The sequence below is a fragment of the Oncorhynchus mykiss genome, chromosome 3, assembly GCF_013265735.2.
Source record: "Oncorhynchus mykiss isolate Arlee chromosome 3, USDA_OmykA_1.1, whole genome shotgun sequence".
Classification (NCBI taxonomy): domain Eukaryota; kingdom Metazoa; phylum Chordata; class Actinopteri; order Salmoniformes; family Salmonidae; genus Oncorhynchus; species Oncorhynchus mykiss.
In genome coordinates, this window is record NC_048567.1 from 77,964,735 (window position 1) to 77,984,773 (window position 20,039).

Consider the following 20,039-nt stretch of genomic DNA (forward strand, 5'->3'; position numbering starts at 1 on the left):
AACAATCTCGCGCTTTTGTCCATATTTTTGTTGTTGCTTTCTGTCCATAACAATTGTGCTTTCAAGACAACTGGGAAATCGGACAAATACGAGATCAAATCATTACGTCAGTGATCTTCAGGTCGGAAAGTAGTTCCGGAGCTCTAGTTCCCGAGTTGAATTCTTAGTTGGATGACGGTTTAAAACGATATTTCCAAGTCCGGGCTATTTTTTTTAAGGAGTTTCCAGTTGTTTTAAAGACGCTGTGGTCCGAAGTCGGAGATTTAAAAGTTGCCAGTTTCGAGTTCCTAGTTGTTTTGAACGCGGCATAACCAACAGCGCACAACAGAGCGCTTTTGGCTAGAGTACACGTGCCTGCTACAGAGTGGGCACACTCGCTATAATATAACGCAGACATTGTTGTGAGAAAACCATCAGTAGAGTTGAAAATGCGATGGAAACCCATTTGATTAAGTTATATTTTTTATTCAGTACACGGGAATTTAACAGTAAAAGTTATTTTTATGAGTACTGCGTCATCAAGCAAAGTCAACTTGATAAAAAACACATATCTTCTGGAAAAAAATGCGCATATAATCCTTCTCCAATTTCGATGGAAACCTAGGTACTGGAACACTAAAATTCTTATAGTTGCTCTATTTCAACAGGAATTTCTGAGATATCCTTATCACCAAACGATAAGGCTGAACAGCTTTTACATGGCACAGAATAAATTAGGATATAAATGTTAATAAATGTACATCTAACAGTTTTGAAGATATTGACTCTTGTTTATAATATTTTCGTAGGTTTTGCTACGTTTATCCATGGGTCAAGTGTCTGCGCTCCAGTCCGTCATTGTCATGGCAACGGTAAACAGAGGAAGAGGTGAGTTGAAGAGGCGAAACTTTATAGTTTACAGGAGCCAAGAGAAACGACTAGCAAAACATGTCGGATGTTGGATCAGAGGATTTTGATGATGATCAGGGTTACCTTGGAGTGAGTAAAAGTGTGCTGTAACTTGGTAAAAAAAAACTCAGCAATCCGATTTTGAGCTAGCAATGCCAATTTAACGTTAGCTAGCTAACTTTAACAGCTAACGTTACTTGCGCCTACGCAACATTGACATAACGATGTAATTGACTGACACAGGAATATGAAGGGGACCGAAATGAAGCTGGAGAGAGACATGGGGTCGGGAGAGCTGTCCTACCAAATGGAGACACTTACCAAGGAATGTATGAAAACGGGAAAAGGTCTGGCCAGGTAACTGTCACCATAAATAATAGTATTGGTTGATTCCTAATATTTGTTGTTTCCTTTGACCATTTCCTTGACTATTTCCGTGTGTCCCAGGGAACATACCGATTTAAGAATGGGGCCAGGTACATTGGAGAATATTACCAGAACCTGAAGCACGGACAGGGTATCTTCTACTACCCAGATGGATCCAAATATGAAGGTCTGTCTGTCTGTCTGTCTGTCTGTCTGTCTGTCTGTCTGTCATATACGCACCTACCCTCTCTCTCTCTTTCTCTCAGGCAGCTGGGTTGATGACCAGCGCCAGGGCCATGGCCTCTACACATACCCCAACCAAGACACATATGAAGGAGAGTGGTTACACCATCAAAGGTAGTTAGAGTTTGGCGCTATCCAGATTCTCATACCTTCATACTGTTTCTGTATTTAGGCAACAGGGTAGAGCTCTGCTACCCAACCCGAGCCCGACATTATGCATCGGGTAGGACCTGTTTTTCATCAATAACTAGGCTAGGACCTGTTTTTCATCAATAACTAGGCTAGGACCTGTTTTTCATCAATAACTAGGCTAGGACCTGTTTTTCATCAATAACTAGGGTAGGACCTGTTTTTCATCAATAACTAGGGTAGGACCTGTTTTTCATCAATAACTAGGGTAGGACATGTTTTTCATCAATAACTAGGGTAGGACCTGTTTTTCATCAATAACTAGGGTAGGACCTGTTTTTCATCAATAACTAGGGTAGGACCTGTAGGACTCTGATGGCACAGCTGGCGCTGCAGTACAGCGCCCTTAACCACTGCGCCACCCGGGAGGCCCATTTCATGCTTTTCTTAACTCTTGTTCTGAGTATCTGAGATTTACTATGCATTCTGATACACGTCAAATCAGTTTTCTTGATCTTCTGATCTTGTGTGAAGATAATGTTCTATACACTGATCTTTACAGGAAGCCTACTGATCGTAACAGTTTGTTGAGGACCGATAGTTGTCACCCACTTCCCTTGAAAAACAGTCTTCCCTACAGCCAATTCTGTCGAATCAAAAGAATTTGTAAAAACCAACCCGATTTTGACAGACAAATGGCTTAGACTCAAATAATATTCAAGGAGACAGGGTGTAGCAATATTGATGTTACACAGGAAATGGAAACCAGTTGTTACTTACGTTATTAATGTGCTGGTTGACAACATGCCTAGTAAAGTTTGTGACTACAACAAAAAAGCATATTGAAACAGAGGGTACAACATTGGTCAGATTAATACTGCCATTGAGAAAATTAAAAACATAACATGACCTTTTTCCAAGGTCAGTCTCGCAAAAATAAGCATGCTTGCGTTCTAACTACCCGCTCGCTATTCAAAGTGCTCTGATCAAATTAAGGGAATCGTTCACAAACATTGGCACATTCTAAGATCCGATGATAGTCTCGGTAATGTGTTTTGGTGGCAGCGGTGCTCAAAAGAACCTGGATCTCATCGACGTAAATGAAGAATTACATCACAGGCGGCAGTTTGAAAAAGTGCCGCGTTTAAAGGCTAGTCGTCTCGCCGAACGTCAACGTTAGCTAGCTATCGTGAGTGACTCTATGCTAAACTCTAGCTGGCTATTGGATACAAGCAGATTCGTGAGTAGCTAATGTTCCATTCTACAACTAAATCGCCATGGAAAATGCACTGAAACCTCTGGGAAAAATATACACTGCTCAACAAAAATAAAGGGAACACTTAAACAACACAATGTAACTCCAAGTCAATCACACTTCTGTGAAATCAAACTGTCCACTTAGGAAGCAACACTGATTGACGATAAATTTCACATGCTGTTGTGCAAATGGAATAGACAACAGGTGGAAATTATAGGCAATTAGCAAGACACCCCCAATAAAGGAGTGGTTCTGCAGGTGGGGACCACAGACCACTTCTCAGTTCCTATGCTTCCTGGCTGGTGTTTTGGTCACTTTTGAATGCTGGCGGTGCTTTCACTCTAGTGGTAGCATGAGACGGAGTCTACAACCCACACAAGTGGCTCATTTAGTGCAGCTCATCCAGGATGGCACATCAATGCGAGCTGTGGCAAGAAGGTTTGCTGTGTCTGTCAGCGTAGTGTCCAGAGCATGGAGGCGCTACCAGGAGACAGGCCAGTACATCAGGAGACGTGGAGGAGGCTGTAGGAGGGCAACAACCCAGCAGCAGGACCGCTACCTCCGCCTTTGTGCAAGGAGGAGCAGGAGGAGCACTGCCAGAGCCCTGCAAAATGACCTCCAGCAGGCCACAAATGTGCATGTGTCTGCTCAAACGGTCAGAAACAGACTCCATGAGGATGGTATGAGGGCCCGACGTCCACAGGTGGGGGTTGTGCTTACAGCCCAACACCGTGCCGGACGTTTTTCATTTGCCAGAGAACACCAAGATTGGCAAATTCGCAACTGGCGCCCTGTGCTCTTCACAGATGAAAGCACGTTCACACTGAGCACATGTGACAGACGTGACAGTCTGGAGACGCCGTGGAGAACGTTCTGCTGCCTGCAACATCCTCCAGCATGACCGATTTGGCGGTGGGTCAGTCATGGTGTGGGGTGGCATTTCTTTGGGGGGCCGCACAGCCCTCCATGTGCTCGCCAGAGGTAGCCTGACTGCCACTAGGTACCGAGATGAGATCCTCAGACCCCTTGTGAGACCATATGCTGGTGCGGTTGGCCCTGGGTTCCTCCTAATGCAAGACAATGCTAGACCTCATGTGGCTGGAGTGTGTCAGCAGTTCCTGCAAGAGGAAGGCATTGAAGCTATGGACTGGCCCGCCCGTTCCCCAGACCTGAATCCAATTGAGCACATCTGGGACATCATGTCTCGCTCCATCCACCAACAGACTGTCCAGGAGTTGGCGGATGCTTTTGTCCAGGTCTGGGAGGAGATCCCTCAGGAGACCATCCGCCACCTCATCAGGAGCATGCCCAGGCGTTGTAGGGAGGTCATACAGGCACATGGAGGCCACATTTTGACTTGTTTTAAGGACATTGCATCAAAGTTGGATCAGCCAACTTGTGTGGTTTTCCACTTTAATTTTGAGTGTGACTCCAAATCCAGACCTCCATTGATAAATTTGATTTCCATTGATAATTTTTGTGTGATTTTGTGGTCAGCACATTCAACTATGTAAAAAAAAAAGTATTTAATAAGAATATTTCATTCATTCAGATCTAGGATGTGTTATTTTAGTGTTCCCTTTATTTTTTTGAGCAGTGTATTTTTACCCCTTTTTCTCCCCAATTGTGGTCTCCAATTAATAGTTACAGTCTTGTTCCATTGCTGCAACTCCTGTCCGGACTCAAGAGCTGTGCGTCCTCCGACACACAATCCAACCAAGCCGCACCGCTTCTTGACACAATGCCCACTGGAAGCCAGTCGCAATGTGTCAGAGCCAAACCCAATTGGTCCAGACGATGCTGGACCAATTGTGCGCTGCCCCATGGGTCTCCCAGTCACTGGCTGTGACAGAGCCTGGACTTGAACCCAGAATCTCTAGTGGCCACTGAGATGCAGTGCCTTAGACCACTGGGCCACACGGATGCCCCCGAACTGTCTTAATTTTAATTAGACTTTACTAACAACAAAAGGGGCTTTGTGTTGGAGCCTATTTCTTCCTCTTTGAGAAATAAGAGGTGGGCCTACCTGTTTGACTGATGAAATTAGGCTAAATCCATAGATTTTGTCGGTCAATTCCTCCACCCATGCACTCTTTAAAGGTCAGTGAAGGGCTGTTAAGTTTACAAATGAGAGGGTATACCATAAGCCTACCTTTTATTAAAGAAAATGTTTTTAAAAAAGAGCACAGGCCTACCATTTGTTAGCTTAAGATTTTGAAGAAAATTAAACGGGTCCAATTACAGTATATAAAGTAATTTATAACAGCGCTTTGGTCCGCAATGCTTTATGCTAGAAACAAGCTGTCAAATACCCAGGAAAGACGTGACTCCGATGCATATGGGGATATCATTGTTTTGTTTCTCTGACATTCAGAGGCTGACTTTGCTTGGGAAGTCATCTAATTCTGTCACTATCAATTTGTTAAGTAAGCTATTCACTTTCTGTACAATAGAAGATGTTTAAACCCAGACAGCTTTGAGGGAAACACTTGTGACCTTCTCTCGTTGGGTTAAGCCACGGACCAAGAGTTGCCAGCAGTTAAAGCTCACATTTTTCTGCGTCGGTAGACCTACTCTGTCTGTGGTGGACAGGTAGACCTACTCTGTTTGGGGTAGGCCTAACTTTTGAAAGTACCATGCTCAGATTCCTAATGACGTCTCAGATTTAATTAATTGCAAACAGTGACAGCTTTGTTGCAAACAAGATACACTGATTTGGCATTAGAGAAATATTATTACATGAGCAAATGGGCCTCTCTCTGTGAATGCTTAGCCTGTAGGCCTAATTTTGTTAATTTGTAAGGTATTAAAAATAAGATTCCGCTAATATGTAAAATTACGTAGAATTGCATGACGTTTTTAATTAAAGGAAACATTTTTCTCGAACCTGCAAATACGATGATAGATTCATGCTATGCTTTTACTATAAATGAGATCTTTCCACCCCTACTCTTGTCCAGGGTGGTTTATGAACCCACAACCTTCTGGCCCGCAGCCCTGTGCTCTATAAATAGTCCTGTGTTGCCATATAATGCTGACAGGATGAAGTTTCTAAAACTGGATATCTCAGGCTCTGTTCTGTCCAGGAAGTGAGGGTAAACTGTATATCTCAGGCTCTGTTCTGTCCAGGAAGTGAGGGTAAGCGATATATCTCAGGCTCTGTTCTGTCCAGGAAGTGAGGGTAAACGGTATATCTCAGGCTCTGTTCTGTCCAAGAAGTGAGGGTAAACGGTATATCTCAGGCTCTGTTCTGTCCAGGAAGTGAGGGTAAACAATATATCTCAGGCTCTGTTCTGTCCAGGAAGTGAGGGTAAACGGTATATCTCAGGCTCTGTTCTGTCCAGGAAGTGAGGGTAAGCGGTATATCTCAGGCTCTGTTCTGTCCAAGAAGTGAGGGTAAACGGTATATCTCAGGCTCTGTTCTGTCCAGGAAGTGAGGGTAAACGGTATATCTCAGGCTCTGTTCTGTCCAAGAAGTGAGGGTAAACGGTATATCTCAGGCTCTGTTCTGTCCAAGAAGTGAGGGTAAACGGTATATCTCAGGCTCTGTTCTGTCCAGGAAGTGAGGGTAAACGGTATATCTCAGGCTCTGTTCTGTCCAAGAAGTGAGGGTAAACGGTATATCTCAGGCTCTGTTCTGTCCAGGAAGTGAGGGTAAACGGTATATCTCAGGCTCTGTTCTGTCCAAGAAGTGAGGGTAAACGGTATATCTCAGGCTCTGTTCTGTCCAGGAAGTGAGGGTAAACGGTATATCTCAGGCTCTGTTCTGTCCAGGAAGTGAGGTTAAGCGGTATATCTCAGGCTCTGTTCTGTCCAAGAAGTGAGGGTAAACGGTATATCTCAGGCTCTGTTCTGTCCAGGAAGTGAGGGTAAACGGTATATCTCAGGCTCTGTTCTGTCCAAGAAGTGAGGGTAAACGGTATATCTCGGGCTCTGTTCTGTCCAGGAAGTGAGGTTAAGCGGTATATCTCAGGCTCTGTTCTGTCCAAGAAGTGAGGGTAAACGGTATATCTCAGGCTCTGTTCTGTCCAGGAAGTGAGGGTAAACGGTATATCTCAGGCTCTGTTCTGTCCAAGAAGTGAGGGTAAACGGTATATCTCGGGCTCTGTTCTGTCCAAGAAGTGAGGGTAAACGGTATATCTCAGGCTCTGTTCTGTCCAAGAAGTGAGGGTAAACGGTATATCTCAGGCTCTGTTCTGTCCAGGAAGTGAGGGTAAACGGTATATCTCAGGCTCTGTTCTGTCCAGGAAGTGAGGTTAAGCGGTATATCTCAGGCTCTGTTCTGTCCAGGAAGTGAGGGTAAGCGGTATATCTCAGGCTCTGTTCTGTCCAGGAAGTGAGGGTAAACGGTATATCTCAGGCTCTGTTCTGTCCAGGAAGTGAGGGTAAACGGTAGACATGTTCTCTGCCACCCACTTCTGTTTTTAATTACTATTTTGGGTGTAGGGGAGAGTCACTTGTTTTGCTTTTTTCAAGCGATCAGGGAGAGTTTTGGTCAAATATATTTTTCTGAAGGGAGGGCCATCCATTTTCATTTCAGAGAGCTTCATTTTTCTCCATGTAACCTTTTTTTATTATGAATATTGTTCACTCCCTTACATCATCAACGGTAGTTACTGCTGTGACAATAAAGTTAATTGTGTAAGAAATAGGGCAACTGTACATGGCAGAGGTCAAACCTTTTCCTTGTACCTGTAATAGGAATTTACAGGTGAACTAAAAGTTGAGCAGTCGTTGGTAAAGCCAATCTAAATCATCCCGGGTTAATTATAAGTTGCAACAGGGAGACACCATCCAGCACAGAAGCAGAGGAAATATCGAACTGGCCTCTTGGTAACAGGCCTGTTACAGTATATTACAGGAACATGGAAAAGGTTTGACTCTGTCAAGTTCATATCCCCGAGCTGACAAGGTACAAATCTGTCGTTCTGCCCCTGAACAGGCAGTTAACCCACTGTTCCTAGGCCGTCATTGAAAAGAAGAATTTGTTCTTTAACTGACTTGCCTAGTTAAATAAAGGTCAAATAAATATACTAATCAAATATACTGTATTTGCCAAATGCTTCATAAACAACAGTGACATGCTTACTTACAGGTCATTTTCCAACAATGCAGAGTAAAAGAAATTGAAATAGTTACAAAAGGAATAAATACTTAGTGAATAACGAGTAAAAAATAACATGGCTATATAGAGGGAGTACCAGTACAGAGTTGATGTGCAGGGGTAATTTAGGTAGCTATATACATAGAGGTAGGGGTAACATGCCTAAGCAACAGGATAGATAATAGGGAGTAGCAGCAGCGTGAGCGTGTGTGAGTGGTGTCAGTATGCGTGTGTGCGTGTGTGTGTGTGTGTGTGTGTGAGTGTGTGGGTAGAGTCCAGTGTGTGCGCATAGAGACCGTGCAAAAGGGTCAATGCACGTAGTACGCTTAGCCATTTGATTAACTAATTAGCAGTCTTAACACCCCTGAGGGGCCCCCGTGTTGATGGTCAGCATGGTGGATGGGTTGTCACCTTGGCGTTCTTGGACATGGGGTCTATGGTAGTCTGCCTTGAAACAAGTTGGTATTACAGACCGGATCAGGGATAGGTTGAAAATGTCAGTGAAGACACTTGCCAGCTGGTCAACTCATGCTCAGAGTACGTGTCCTGTTATTCCATTTGGCTCCGTGGCCTTGCTAATTTGAACCTGTTTAAAGGTGTTACTCACTTTGGCTACGGAGAGCGAGATCACACAGTCGCCCAGAACAACTGATGCTCTCATGCATGGTTCAGGTTTGCTTCCCTCGAAGCGAGCATAGAAGGCATTCAGTTCGTCTGGTAGGCTCGCGTCCCTGGGCAATTCGAGGCTGGGTTTCCCTTTGTAATCCATGATAATTTGCATGCCCTGCCACATCCGTCGTGCGTCAGTGTTGCCTGTTTGACGGCTCATTGGAGGTCGTAGTGGTATTTCTTATAAGTGTCCGGATTAGTGTCCCGCTCCTTGAAAGCGGCAGCTGTGGCCTTTAACTTCTCACAGTGCTGTTGTTGCCTCTAATCCATGGCTTCTGGTTGGGGTACTTACGGTCACTGTAGGGACGTCGTCGTCGATGCACTCTTTAATGAAGCTGGCGACTGATGCATTTAACTCCTCAATGTTATTGGCTGAATCCTGGAACATATTCCAGTCTGTGCTAGGGAAACAGTCTTGTAGATTAGCATACTTTTAATTGGACCCCTTCTGCATTGAGCACGTCACTGTTACTTCGTGTTTTGAGTTTTTGCTTGTAAGCAGGAAGCAGAAGGAGAGAGTTATGGTCCGATTTGCCAAAGGGAAGGTGAGGGAGGGCCTCGTATGCGTTTCAGTGTGTGGAGTAAAGGTGATGTAGAGTTTTGTCGCCTCTTGTTGCAGAAGTGACATGCTGGTAAACGCGAGGTAAGACGGATTTCAGTTTCTCCCTGCATTAAAATCACCGACCAGGAGAAACGGCCTCTCTGAATGTGTATTTTCTTGTTTGCTTACGGTGCTTTACAGCTCGTTGAGTGCGGTCTTAGTTACCAGCATCGGTTTGTGGTGATAAATAGACAGTTTTAATCTATATTTTTTAAAAAGCTATCTTGGTAAATAGTATGGTCTGCAGCTCCTCATGAGGTATTCTAACAGGCAGCTGTTGTCCTCCCTCCGTCCTCCCCGAGTCTGCCGTCGGGTCATGACGACGCATAGAAAACAGCACCAAGTGTACTGTAAACATCCGCACTGTAAACACCAGCTCGAGAGTCTTGTAAGAAGTCAAAGAAAAAATGTGGTGGCTTCGTCAGTGTCACGTTCTGACCATAGTTCTGTTATTTTATTCTTTGTTTTAGTATTGGTCAGGGCGTGAGTTGGGGTGGGCAGTCTGTTTGTTTTTCTGTGTTGGTTTTTGTGTTCGGCCTAGTATGGTTCTCAATCAGAGGCAGGTGTCGTTAGTTGTCTCTGATTGAGAATCATACTTAGGTTGCCTGGGTTTCACTTTTGGTTTGTGGGTGTTTGTTTTCCGTGTGAGTGTTTGTTTCCACACGGTACTGTTTTGGTCGTTTCACGGTTATTGTTTTGTATTTTGTAGTGTTCAGTTTATGTCTTAAAATAAACATTATGGACACTTCCCACGCTGCGCATTGGTCCTCCGATCCTTCTCGATACTCCTCAGCAGAAGAGGAGGACGAATGCCGTTACAGTCAGCTGCTACAGAATCACATTGTTTCACAGAATACAATATTAATCCGTGTGTCCTCGTCCCTCCAGTCAGGTGTCACTCTCTATCAACAGATGTGAGTTTAATCCATAACATTACGTGTAGTGACTGTCAACCAGTGTTACAAACAACACTGAAAATCATGTGTATTACATAAAGGGGAAATTTATAAATGGGTAAAACATTATGTTAATCATTCTTAAATTAATATTGAAGCGTTTATTTACGAAACGCATTTGTGTTTTTTTCATCAGTAATGAAAGCTTATGTGTACCTTTATGCGTGTGTAATATTTTGTATTCGTAGATTTTAGATGTGTGTTAAAATGGGTTTATATGTCCATTGTTCAGCTGGAATGGAACGTTTGTATCCTGTATCTTTAACATACAAAATCGAAACCATCATAAATCTAGCCTCATGCTGTAGTGTTTGGTTGGAGTTAGGCCTCTGGATTACTTTTGAACAGTCCAGATCTCATATTACTGTACTGATAAATAAAATAAAAATGTAAATAGATATATATATATATAGATATATATATATATTTTTAATGTTGATGTCACAAATGTATCATTTGTACAGTTCTTTATTAAAAACAGTATGTGTGACGTTTGACTGTCTAAAGTAGTGGCCCCTTTTTATGCCAGTGAAGTACATGTTGGATAAAAAATATCACGACAGGCCTGATGGAAAACAGAAAATGTGTCGGTAAACTTTCCAAATGTCGAAAAAACAAACTACGCTATAGAGAAAGTGGGATGTTTTTGTGTCTGTAAAATTAATTGTGCGAGAAATTTCGGTGGAAACGCTTTTATGCCAAAATATTGATATAATAACCATTGTATCGAAGTAAACTTGGGAGTCACGCAATGACATGTTGTGTGGTCCTCCCAGTATGACACATCGGGAAAGCATACAGTTTATTAGGTTACAGAACTTCACAGGGTGGTGAACGAGCACGGTGATGAGCTTGATGCTCCTTTACAATAAAAGGAGTCTTATTCCGATGACATGAGGATCGATGCTTGACTGCTGTTTGACAAATAAAAATATTCTCGCTCTTATCCATAATAATCTCATCGTGTAGACTAGCCTACCTGCGCACAGTACCTGCGAGCTGTAGTTCGCACGTGTCAATACCAGAGTGGGCACGTTCGCTATTTAACGCAATATGCTTTGTAACAGAACCATCAGTAGGATTGAACATGGGATGGATGTTTTTATGCGGATTTTTTTGAAATTTTCGCATTAAAATACTTCGCCAATTGGATGGAAACCTAGCTACTCAGGCAAATATATCGAATTTTGCAACAACAACGTGATTGTTTGTCTCTGAAATGATACCATCAAGTGATAGACATGTATTTGTTTGACATCTATCATTGAACAACCCCATTCCATGATTAGGTGGTGAAAAAACACATCTCTTTAAACCAAAAAAAAGTGAATTTACCAACATATCTGATAATGGTTATACATATAGAATGAAACGTATTCATATTAAATATTCCTATTACAGTCCCCCACCTGATCTTACCACTCTTTGTCTTTATAATACCAGAAATGGACAAGGTATATACCACTACAACGACACAGGTTCCAGGTACATGGGAACGTGGGTGATGGGCAAGATGGAGTCAGCAGGAGAATTCATCCACCTGAACCACAGATACCAGGGCAACTTCCTCAACAACAATGTAAGTCAGCCCAGAAGGAATCTGACATGATTAAAGGAAAAACACTGACTTAAATGAAAACAATAACCACATAACACAGCATGATCAAATCAAATATGACATGTTTAGTTACAAGTTTATCAGCATACAACAAGATCGTTGTGTACTAGCACGGTCACAATCAGCCATTTGTGTTTCAGCCGTCAGGCCCAGGGAAGTATGTGTTTGAAATTGGCTGTGAGCAGCATGGAGAATACCTACAGGTGGATCAGGTATGACCACTACCACGTATTTGCATATGCAGAAATTGCAATGATATGATAAAATAACCTGTACAAGAGCAGAATGTCTCTCTAGCAAATGTTTGTTGTTTGATGTATCTGGAAGAGATCATGACAAAAGACACTTAACAGAGAGCTGCTTCTCTCTCTTGACTAAAACTCCAGCCTGCATCAGATGAGGGGAATGGTAAACATGGGAAAGCCCAGAAGTCCAGGTCTCCCTACCCTGGCCACGGGGAGGGCTATTTCTCCATAGGGGCTTCAGGAGAGGAGGTGCCACAGCAACAACTAGAGTGCTGCTGTGCTGTCCCTTTGTTGTAGAATAGTAGTTCCACTTCCTGTGTCCATTTGTTGCATGACGCCTTTTAGTGGTTGATTGATGCAAAGGTAAAGCTTTTTTTTTCCCCTCAACAATTCTCAAAATGCTATTGGGCTTAGTCTGTTAAAGTGCATACACCTAGATACAGTGCCTTGCGAAAGTGCGAAAGTATTGCGAAAGTATTATTAGTATTATTAGTTAAATTTCAGTCTCTCGATGTGCAAAACTGATAGAGACATACCCCAAGCGACTTAAAGCTGTGATCGCAGCAAAAGGTGGCGCTACAAAGTATTAACTTAAGGGGGCTGAATAATTTTGCACGCCAAATTTTTCAGTTTTTGATTTGTTAAAAAAGTTTGAAATATCCAATAAATGTCGTTCCACTTCATGATTGTGTCCCACTTGTTGTTGATTCTTCACAAAAAAATACAATTTTATATCTTTATGTTTGAAGCCTGAAATGTGGCAAAAGGTCGCAAAGTTCAAGGGGGCCGAATACTTTCGCAAGGCACTGTATTTGCATGATTATCATCCTTCATGATATTGTAACAGTAGTCATGGATCCACTGTTTGTCTTCTAGTCTCTCTGTGTGTTTTTTTGGCTGAGTTGTTTGGCACTGGAGTTTTAGATGTTTTGAGGCTTGCCGTGCTTTAGAAGGAGCTGTTTTTGAACAATTTAACCATCTAATAGGAAGCACTACACAGATCTAACACAAGGACAGCGAAACACTTACAGCACGGCATTGCACTTAAAACATCCCAACTGTGTCCGTAGAAGAGGAAATTAAAATAGATGCATAAAGGTGCTTTAGGCAGAAATGGCCGCCCCTTTTCTTGACCTCTGTTATTGCTTCTCCATGGACAACAGGACAGAGGGGATGCCGAGGAGGATGAGACAGTATCCACCATGGTCCTAAAGTGGAAGCCCAAGGCTGTCACGGGCCTGTCCCTCTGGACCCCAGCCAAAGATCCATCCTCGGGTGAGCAGGACCCTTTACGTATCCTGTAGTAGTGTGTATCACGTGTGACTGTGAAGAGAGTACCTTGTCTGAGGAATAATTATTATTATTATTTTTTTTTTTTACATGTATCAATTAAAATAGTTTTTCTATCAACAGACGGAGAAGGACTGGCCTCTGCAGACGAGAAAGGGGGATCCAAACCTCCCACTCCAGAGACCTGAGACCTTGCCAGATTCACACAGCAAACACACATTTCAATAATAAAGACATCTCTCTCATAATTACTGGGCTGATTAAAAAGAGTCACTGAGGAATTATTTGAGTATGAAAAGGTTTGATGTGATTATAAAACATCTCCAATTGACTGTGTGGTTTAGCCAGGGTAGAAAATATGGGTAAAAGTTTAATGAATATTGCCACCCGGTGGGGAAATCCAGAATAACAACCACTTAGTTTAGGTGTTACGTCATCATCATGCGACGAGCGGAAACGCATGCGGAAAGCGCAGAGAGGAATGTGTCTCTGCTAGGCAAAACGTGTTTCTACGTTAATTTGTTGGAAACATGGCGCCGGTACAACAAGAACCAGAGATCCAGTTCGCTCAAAGATTGGCTTCTAATGAGAGGCCCATGCGAACAAAAGCCATCAAGAAGCTAAGAAAATATATTCGTGTTAGGTCACAGAAAATCCAAGGTAAGGCTAACGAGGTTACCAGGAAAATGGACCACGCGCTTGGCTTCCACACACGCAGCTTGTCTGCCTCATCTCTTCGTGATCCTAGCTTAGCTACCTTCGATTCGTTTGTGCACGTTAAACCAATTTGATTTATATAGTTTTAACAATACAATAGTGGACTCGAGCACGAAAAATGATATAAAAGAGCTTAGAATGTAACACATCAAAGAAAATGATCACATTTGGTCGGGAATACAAATTGTATGCGCCCAGTGACGATGCGAGCAACAATGTTGCCATCTCTTTTCATAGTTGTGATTTTTGTCTCTAGTTGTTTGACCGGCACTTGCCTTCTCTCCAGGTGGGTTTGAAGGTGACGAGTTACTCAAACTATGGAAAGGCCTCTTTTATTGCCTGTGGATGCAGGACAAGCCACTTCTTCAGGTAAGTCGTATCCACTGTGACCCAACTTATTTGCATTCACGTTTTTATTTTAAAAAAAGGTTTAAACTAGAAGAGTTGATACACAAAATACTCGGACTATAAATTGCTTGATTATGATTTTTGCCAACAGGAGGAGCTGTCGAATCAGATCTCTGGCCTGATACACAGCTTCCAGAACATCCAGAGCCGTAAGGCCTCATTTTTATTACGTACTACTATGTATCCAATATTGTCTTTAAAAAGTTACCCACGGGTCTGGGAACAAATGTTCTGAGAGTTTTGACAGACCTTATACAGAACGTGTACACCAATTTCAATATCTGTTCCTGTTTTTACATCGCTTTTTTTTAATCCTTTTTTTGTAGAGTTTATGTTTCTGGAGACCTTCCTGCAGACCATCAAAAGAGAATGGACCGGCATTGACAGGCTTCGCATGGATAAGTTCTTCCAGGTCAGCATATTCATCCAATCAAATATTATCAGCATTTCCTTACGCAATAAATCATCATGTATCGTTTTGGAGGATAAACGGAAAATATTTTGTACGTGAAAGAAATTACAAATCCTTTTTTTTGTCATTCTCTCCGACGGACAGCTGGTTCGTTTCGTGTTCAGGAACACTTTTGAGATGATGAAGAGGAAAGAATGGGAGACCAGGTGGGTGACGCTTTGACCCTTGACCCGTTTAAAAAAAAACAAACTTGAAAACACTTGACAAATGTTAATTTTGGGGGTGTACTGTCCCTTTAAGTCTTTGTGCATCCATGCTTCCTGTGACGTTAGAACGAGTCGTTCTGTCTTTCTACAGTGTGGTGACCAGGTTTCTGGAGCTCCTGACTGCCCAGGTCCTCCACAGCTCCAGCGGAGCTCCCTGTGGATTACAGTTCCACATACTGGACATCTATATGACTGAGCTGGCTGCAGTCGGCTCAGCTGAGGTATCAACTGGTTATTTTAATGACCCAAGAGATGCGTTAGGTTCACTTTGTTGTTTACGATTAGAGTTATAATTGGGAGGTAATAAATCAACCAATAAATCCACATTTAAGGACAGGGAAGTAATGAGACTTAAGTTTGATGAAGATCTGTCATTTTGATTGGGTGTTAGGTGGTCCTATTGGGTGAGTGAGCTGGTCGTATGCTGATTTGTTCCATTTCCACCACAGTTGAATGACTGGTTGTGGTTTGCTTGTGATTACAGCTCACAGCGGCTCAGAACATGACATTCATCGACCCTTTCTGCAAAACAGCGTCTAAAACGAAAGAGTAAGTTTCCCAGACGTTTTTTGGGGGAGGGGTCAAGATAATCACCTCTACCTTTTATATTGAGTTTCAACCCTTCCTGCACATTCCCTCTGTCTCAGTCGCATCTTGCTCAAGGCTATCTGCAGCAGCATTTTCAGCGCCATCGTGGACCAGGCTCCCTTTGCCATCGAAGACCTGTTGAAGGAAGTGAAGGCTACAGGTGGAGGGGCTGAGGAGTCCGACTCGGGACAGGCTTCTGAAGAGGAGGGGCTAGAGAAAGATCCCCCCAAGGGCAAAAAAACTGCAAAGGAAGCCCTCAAGAAAACCACTGGAGGGCAGACCAACGGTAGGCATTGAAATCCTAAGAGCCATAATTTATGGATCAGCTTTAGCTTGAATACCACAAGTATTGTTGCATTATATGGAAGTATCTTATTAATGACACAAAGCCTGTATTTACAAATGTCCAGATATAATCCATAAGTCTTGTTCTCATCTTCATTTGTGGTTATAGGTACTGTATCAACTGAGGAAGAAGATGATGATGATGAGGATGGTCTGGGCGATGAAGACGATGACGAAATGCTTCATATGGAGAGTGACTCTGAGTCTGAGATGCCAGATGACGCGGGGATCGGACCTGTTCTCCAGTTTGACTACCTTAGCCTGGCAGACAGGCTGTTTGGGCTAGCCAGACGCAGCAACACCCCTAGCCACAACAGACAGAGACTGTACAAAGTCGTCAAGACGTAAGTAAACACACACACACACACACACTCATAAATTAGAAATCCTTGATATGGACACTGATGAAGAGGAGTTGGTTCAGTTTGTGTATTGACTGACACCTCTTCTCTCCCTCTGTTCTCCTGCAGTCTCCGGGATCTCAGTGAAGGTAGGAATCCCGATGGTCATAAATTTCATCAGCGTGTCCCCATGATAGATGTGCAAGGAAAGCTGACGTCTCTCTCTCTCTCCCTTTGTCTCCTCTCTTTCTCTCTCTCAGGAGTCTTTCCACAGGATGAGTACCCAGAGGAGGTGTCGACAGATGAGGATGATGATGAAATGTTTGGCAGCAGAAAGAGGATGAAACGAGGACGAGGCTTCGGGGAGGAGGAGGAAGAAGAGAGCTCACCAGCCAAGAAATGGAAAGGTACCTAAAACCCCTCTTATTTAAACGATCGCCTTTGATCTTCAGCTTATTATTTTACTGCATCATTTATTTGTTGTTCTTACATCATTGATATCTTGTACTTAAGGCAAGAAAAAAGACTCCAAAGCAAGAACGTCTGACCAGACTGCCGCAACAGATGACAGCAAACCAGCAGAGACTCCCGGAGACTCCAATAACAAGAAGAAGAAGAAGAAGAGGAGGAAGAAGACGACTGGAGAGGTGAAGACTGAAGAGCAGAACGGGGTGGCGGCGAAGTCGGAGGTTAAGGTTGAGAAGGACACAACTCCTGCTTCTGTACCGCAGATGACAGACTCTAAAGAAGCAGAGACGGAGCCCTCTATCCCAGCCAAGGGCACCGATACAGGAGCGTCTCTCCTGAAGGAGAAGGCAAAGGTGGTAGCCATGGAGACAGGGGTCCAATCAGGAACTCCACAGGATGTAGTGGTAGGTAACCTGTCATCTGTCACAGTCATGGAGGTAGACCAGAAGAAACAATCAGAAACTCCGGTACCAGACGCCACATCTTCCAAGAAGAAAAATATCAAGAAGTCCAAAACGCCTGCACCGAAGCAGAAGGAAGAGGTAGCAGAACCAGCAAAGTCTGCCCCTGAGACTGCTACTACCACCCCAAGCAGGAGAAAAAATACCAAGCAGGAGCCTGAGGAGCAGACCACCGTAGAGGAAGTTGAAATGGCGTTAGAAACAGTAGACGAGACCACGGCCACCCCACCGAAGAATAAGAGGAGGAGGAGGAGGAACAAGGTTAAACGGAACGCTGAGACAGACACAACACAGGTGGACCTTGAACCAGACTCTACCCCAGCCGAGGAGCCTCCAGTTGACCTCCGCATCGCTGCCACTCCCCTGAAAAAGAAGAAACTAAAGGTGGCAAAGGCGGGAGAGGAGAGCGCCGGGGGTGAAACACGGCCAGGAACTGAAGCAGACGTCCTTGTTGTAGACACCAAGGTGGAGCCGGCGTGTGTCGCTACATCAACCTCGCTCAAGAAGAAGAAGAAGAAACATGCCACGGCCGAAGAACAGAGTGTAGAGGCCGAATGTCAAACCCCGCCGAAAGCAGACGCAAACCTCACACTGATCGACGCTGAGGTACAGACGCTGGAGGCCGCCACACCTACCCCACTCAAGAATAAGAAACATGCCACGGCTGAGGTACAGACGCTGGAGGCCGCCACACCTACCCCACTCAAGAAGAAGAAACATGCCACGGCTGAGGTACAGACGCTGGAGGCCGCCACACCTACCCCACTCAAGAAGAAGAAACATCCCACGGCTGAGGTACAGACGCTGGAGGCCGCCACACCTACCCCACTCAAGAAGAAGAAACATGCCACGGCTGAGGTACAGACGCTGGAGGCCGCCACACCTACCCCACTCAAGAAGAAGAAGAAGAGCTCTGGACTGGTAGCGCAGGAGCTAGAGACCACGACAGTGGAGGAGAGCGTGTCAGAGGAGCAGCCTACAGATGCTGACCTGGACACGTCCCTGAAGAAAGGGAAGAAGAAGAGGAAGGTCCCGGTAGTGATAGAGTTCGAGGCTGAGGTCAACGGGATGGCTGGAGGCAAGAAAGCCAAACTGAGCAACGTGAGTTTTAAGTTAACATTAACTTCACTTCCTAGGCCCAGGTTGAGTCAGCCTGACACATTTGATAGCTGTCCCCATCCATCAAATATGCAAATAGTTAGAAAGTTAGTAGCTACACTAAATGCGTACCATTTTAGTTAGATGAGCGCTAGTTAGCTGTGTTCGCTAGCAGCCATTGAACAGGTTTCCAGTTAATGAGCTTGTTTTAACTTTTTGTTTCCTCGTCTCTTCAGGACAGCAGAGAGCTTTCCACGCCGGTGAGCGCCAAGAAAACAAAAAAAATGACGCCCAAGAAGGCAGGGGCGGAGTCTGACTTCATCACGTTCCAGAACCATGCCACCATCCCTACTCCCCTTTTCTTCAAGACCACCAAGGGAAGTCCCAGCACACCGCTATCCAGCAAGAAGGTACTGCTTCAAAACCTACAGTCTTATTATTTCAGCAAGTTACTCCCTCACCATCTGTCCTTGACTTCCGTTTACATATGGGAATTCCTCGTGATATTTTATCTTCTTTTTTTTCCACAGAAGAAGTGTCCGACTCCAAAGTCCGAATCCAAGAAGGTTACCTTTGGACTCAATAAAAACAAAACCGCAGGTATTCGAGGGCAGGATAGCACCTTATTTGGACTCTATAATTACCTTATAATGACCTATATATCTTCTGTTATCAGCGATAATCTAGTTTCCAGGTCCTCATTTCTTTGTCGTTCCATAGTTTTGATGAGGCTTTCCTATTTGTTTTTTTGCCCATTCATGATCCCCAGAGTTCAGGAAGACTGACCGCAGCCTGCTGGTGAGTCCAGAGGGGTCGTCCCGAGTGCCCTTTGACCCCCAGCAGAAGCCCCTGTTTGGGGTCCTGAAGTCCCCAGAGGCCTCTCTTACCAAAAGCACTAAGAAGACCAAGAGCACCCTGAAAACCACCCCCAAACGCCCCACCGCGGCTGACTTCTTCTAGTCTTCTGTGAGGAGACTGGTGAGACAGATGACCGTCCCACCCCCACTGTTTGTCTGCCAGGAATATATAATTATAAACTGAATATCCACAGATTCCCCCGTTGGGAAGAGAGTGATCTTGATATACAAATGTTTTTTTTGTTTTTTTTTGTCATTTCAAACTTCCGTGTTTTGCTGTTCTGTGGGTGAGCAAGTTTTCAAATAAAGACTCACTTCCTCATTTTAGTGAACCTGTCGAACTGTGGGTGTTTCTTCTTCAGCCAGTCTTTTAGTTTTGAGCCAGACTGCATTTTTTTGTGTGTGTTAAACAGCACTACGTTCTTGCTTTGCCGAAGAATATAGGATTTGGTTGTTGGCGTGGGGGCTTATCGGATTATTATATTATAGAAAGAAAGACCACGAGTCATACATATCCCAATCAACATTTGTATTTCTTAATTTTTTTCCCAAAGGAAGGGTTTGGAAACAAATTTAAACACGCACACACTTCATCAGCACAGTCATACACTTTGACTTATTCTACATTTAGTTGTTAACAGCCTGAATACACATTAGGACAAAGTGAAACATGTTTGAAATGATTTACATGTGTGTATTCACACCCCTTTG

At 43.8% G+C, this 20,039-nt stretch overlaps 2 protein-coding genes across 7 annotated transcripts; both read left to right on the top strand.

Annotated features, from left to right (window-relative positions):
* The first annotated feature begins 145 nt into the window (after positions 1-145).
* On the top strand, positions 146-13,615 carry rsph1 (radial spoke head component 1). Of its 2 annotated transcripts, none has more exons than XM_021598039.2 (9): positions 146-604; positions 789-978; positions 1,132-1,245; positions 1,336-1,441; positions 1,521-1,611; positions 11,658-11,793; positions 11,973-12,044; positions 13,241-13,352; positions 13,491-13,615. In XM_021598039.2, the coding sequence occupies exons 2-9, from the start codon at positions 928-930 to the stop codon at positions 13,553-13,555; spliced, it is 747 nt and encodes a 248-aa protein (XP_021453714.1). In that variant the 5' UTR covers positions 146-604; positions 789-927; the 3' UTR covers positions 13,556-13,615. The 2 variants fall into 2 exon arrangements, with proteins under 2 accessions (XP_021453714.1, XP_036831180.1); XM_036975285.1 differs by having other exon boundaries at positions 789-867.
* Positions 13,616-13,800: 185 nt separating this feature from the next.
* LOC110520631 (ribosomal RNA processing protein 1 homolog B) lies at positions 13,801-19,670 on the top strand. Of its 5 annotated transcripts, XM_036975281.1 has the most exons (16): positions 13,801-14,027; positions 14,371-14,453; positions 14,584-14,641; positions 14,819-14,904; positions 15,049-15,110; positions 15,262-15,391; positions 15,655-15,719; positions 15,818-16,044; positions 16,213-16,447; positions 16,574-16,593; positions 16,705-16,851; positions 16,958-17,979; positions 18,043-18,474; positions 18,708-18,881; positions 19,002-19,071; positions 19,232-19,670. In XM_036975281.1, exons 1-16 carry the CDS (start codon positions 13,898-13,900, stop codon positions 19,429-19,431), a joined length of 3,141 nt encoding a protein of 1,046 aa, XP_036831176.1. In that variant the 5' UTR covers positions 13,801-13,897; the 3' UTR covers positions 19,432-19,670. The 5 variants fall into 5 exon arrangements, with proteins under 5 accessions (XP_036831176.1, XP_036831174.1, XP_021453711.2 ...); XM_036975279.1 differs by having other exon boundaries at positions 16,958-18,474; XM_021598036.2 differs by having other exon boundaries at positions 16,958-18,474; positions 19,241-19,670.
* Positions 19,671-20,039: the final 369 nt, after the last annotated feature.

Excerpts from the sequence above, each read along its gene's own strand:
- rsph1 (XM_021598039.2), top strand. The coding sequence starts at position 928 with ATGTCGGATGTTGGATCAGAGGATTTTGATGATGATCAGGGTTACCTT. Across the intron at positions 1,246-1,335 it reads ACGGGAAAAGGTCTGGCCAG|GGAACATACCGATTTAAGAA; the intron begins GTAACTGTCACC and ends CGTGTGTCCCAG. Across the intron at positions 1,612-11,657 it reads GAGTGGTTACACCATCAAAG|AAATGGACAAGGTATATACC; the intron begins GTAGTTAGAGTT and ends TTATAATACCAG.
- LOC110520631 (XM_036975279.1), top strand. The coding sequence starts at position 13,898 with ATGGCGCCGGTACAACAAGAACCAGAGATCCAGTTCGCTCAAAGATTG. Across the intron at positions 15,392-15,654 it reads CTGCAGTCGGCTCAGCTGAG|CTCACAGCGGCTCAGAACAT; the intron begins GTATCAACTGGT and ends TTGTGATTACAG. Across the intron at positions 16,852-16,957 it reads ACCAGCCAAGAAATGGAAAG|GCAAGAAAAAAGACTCCAAA; the intron begins GTACCTAAAACC and ends CTTGTACTTAAG.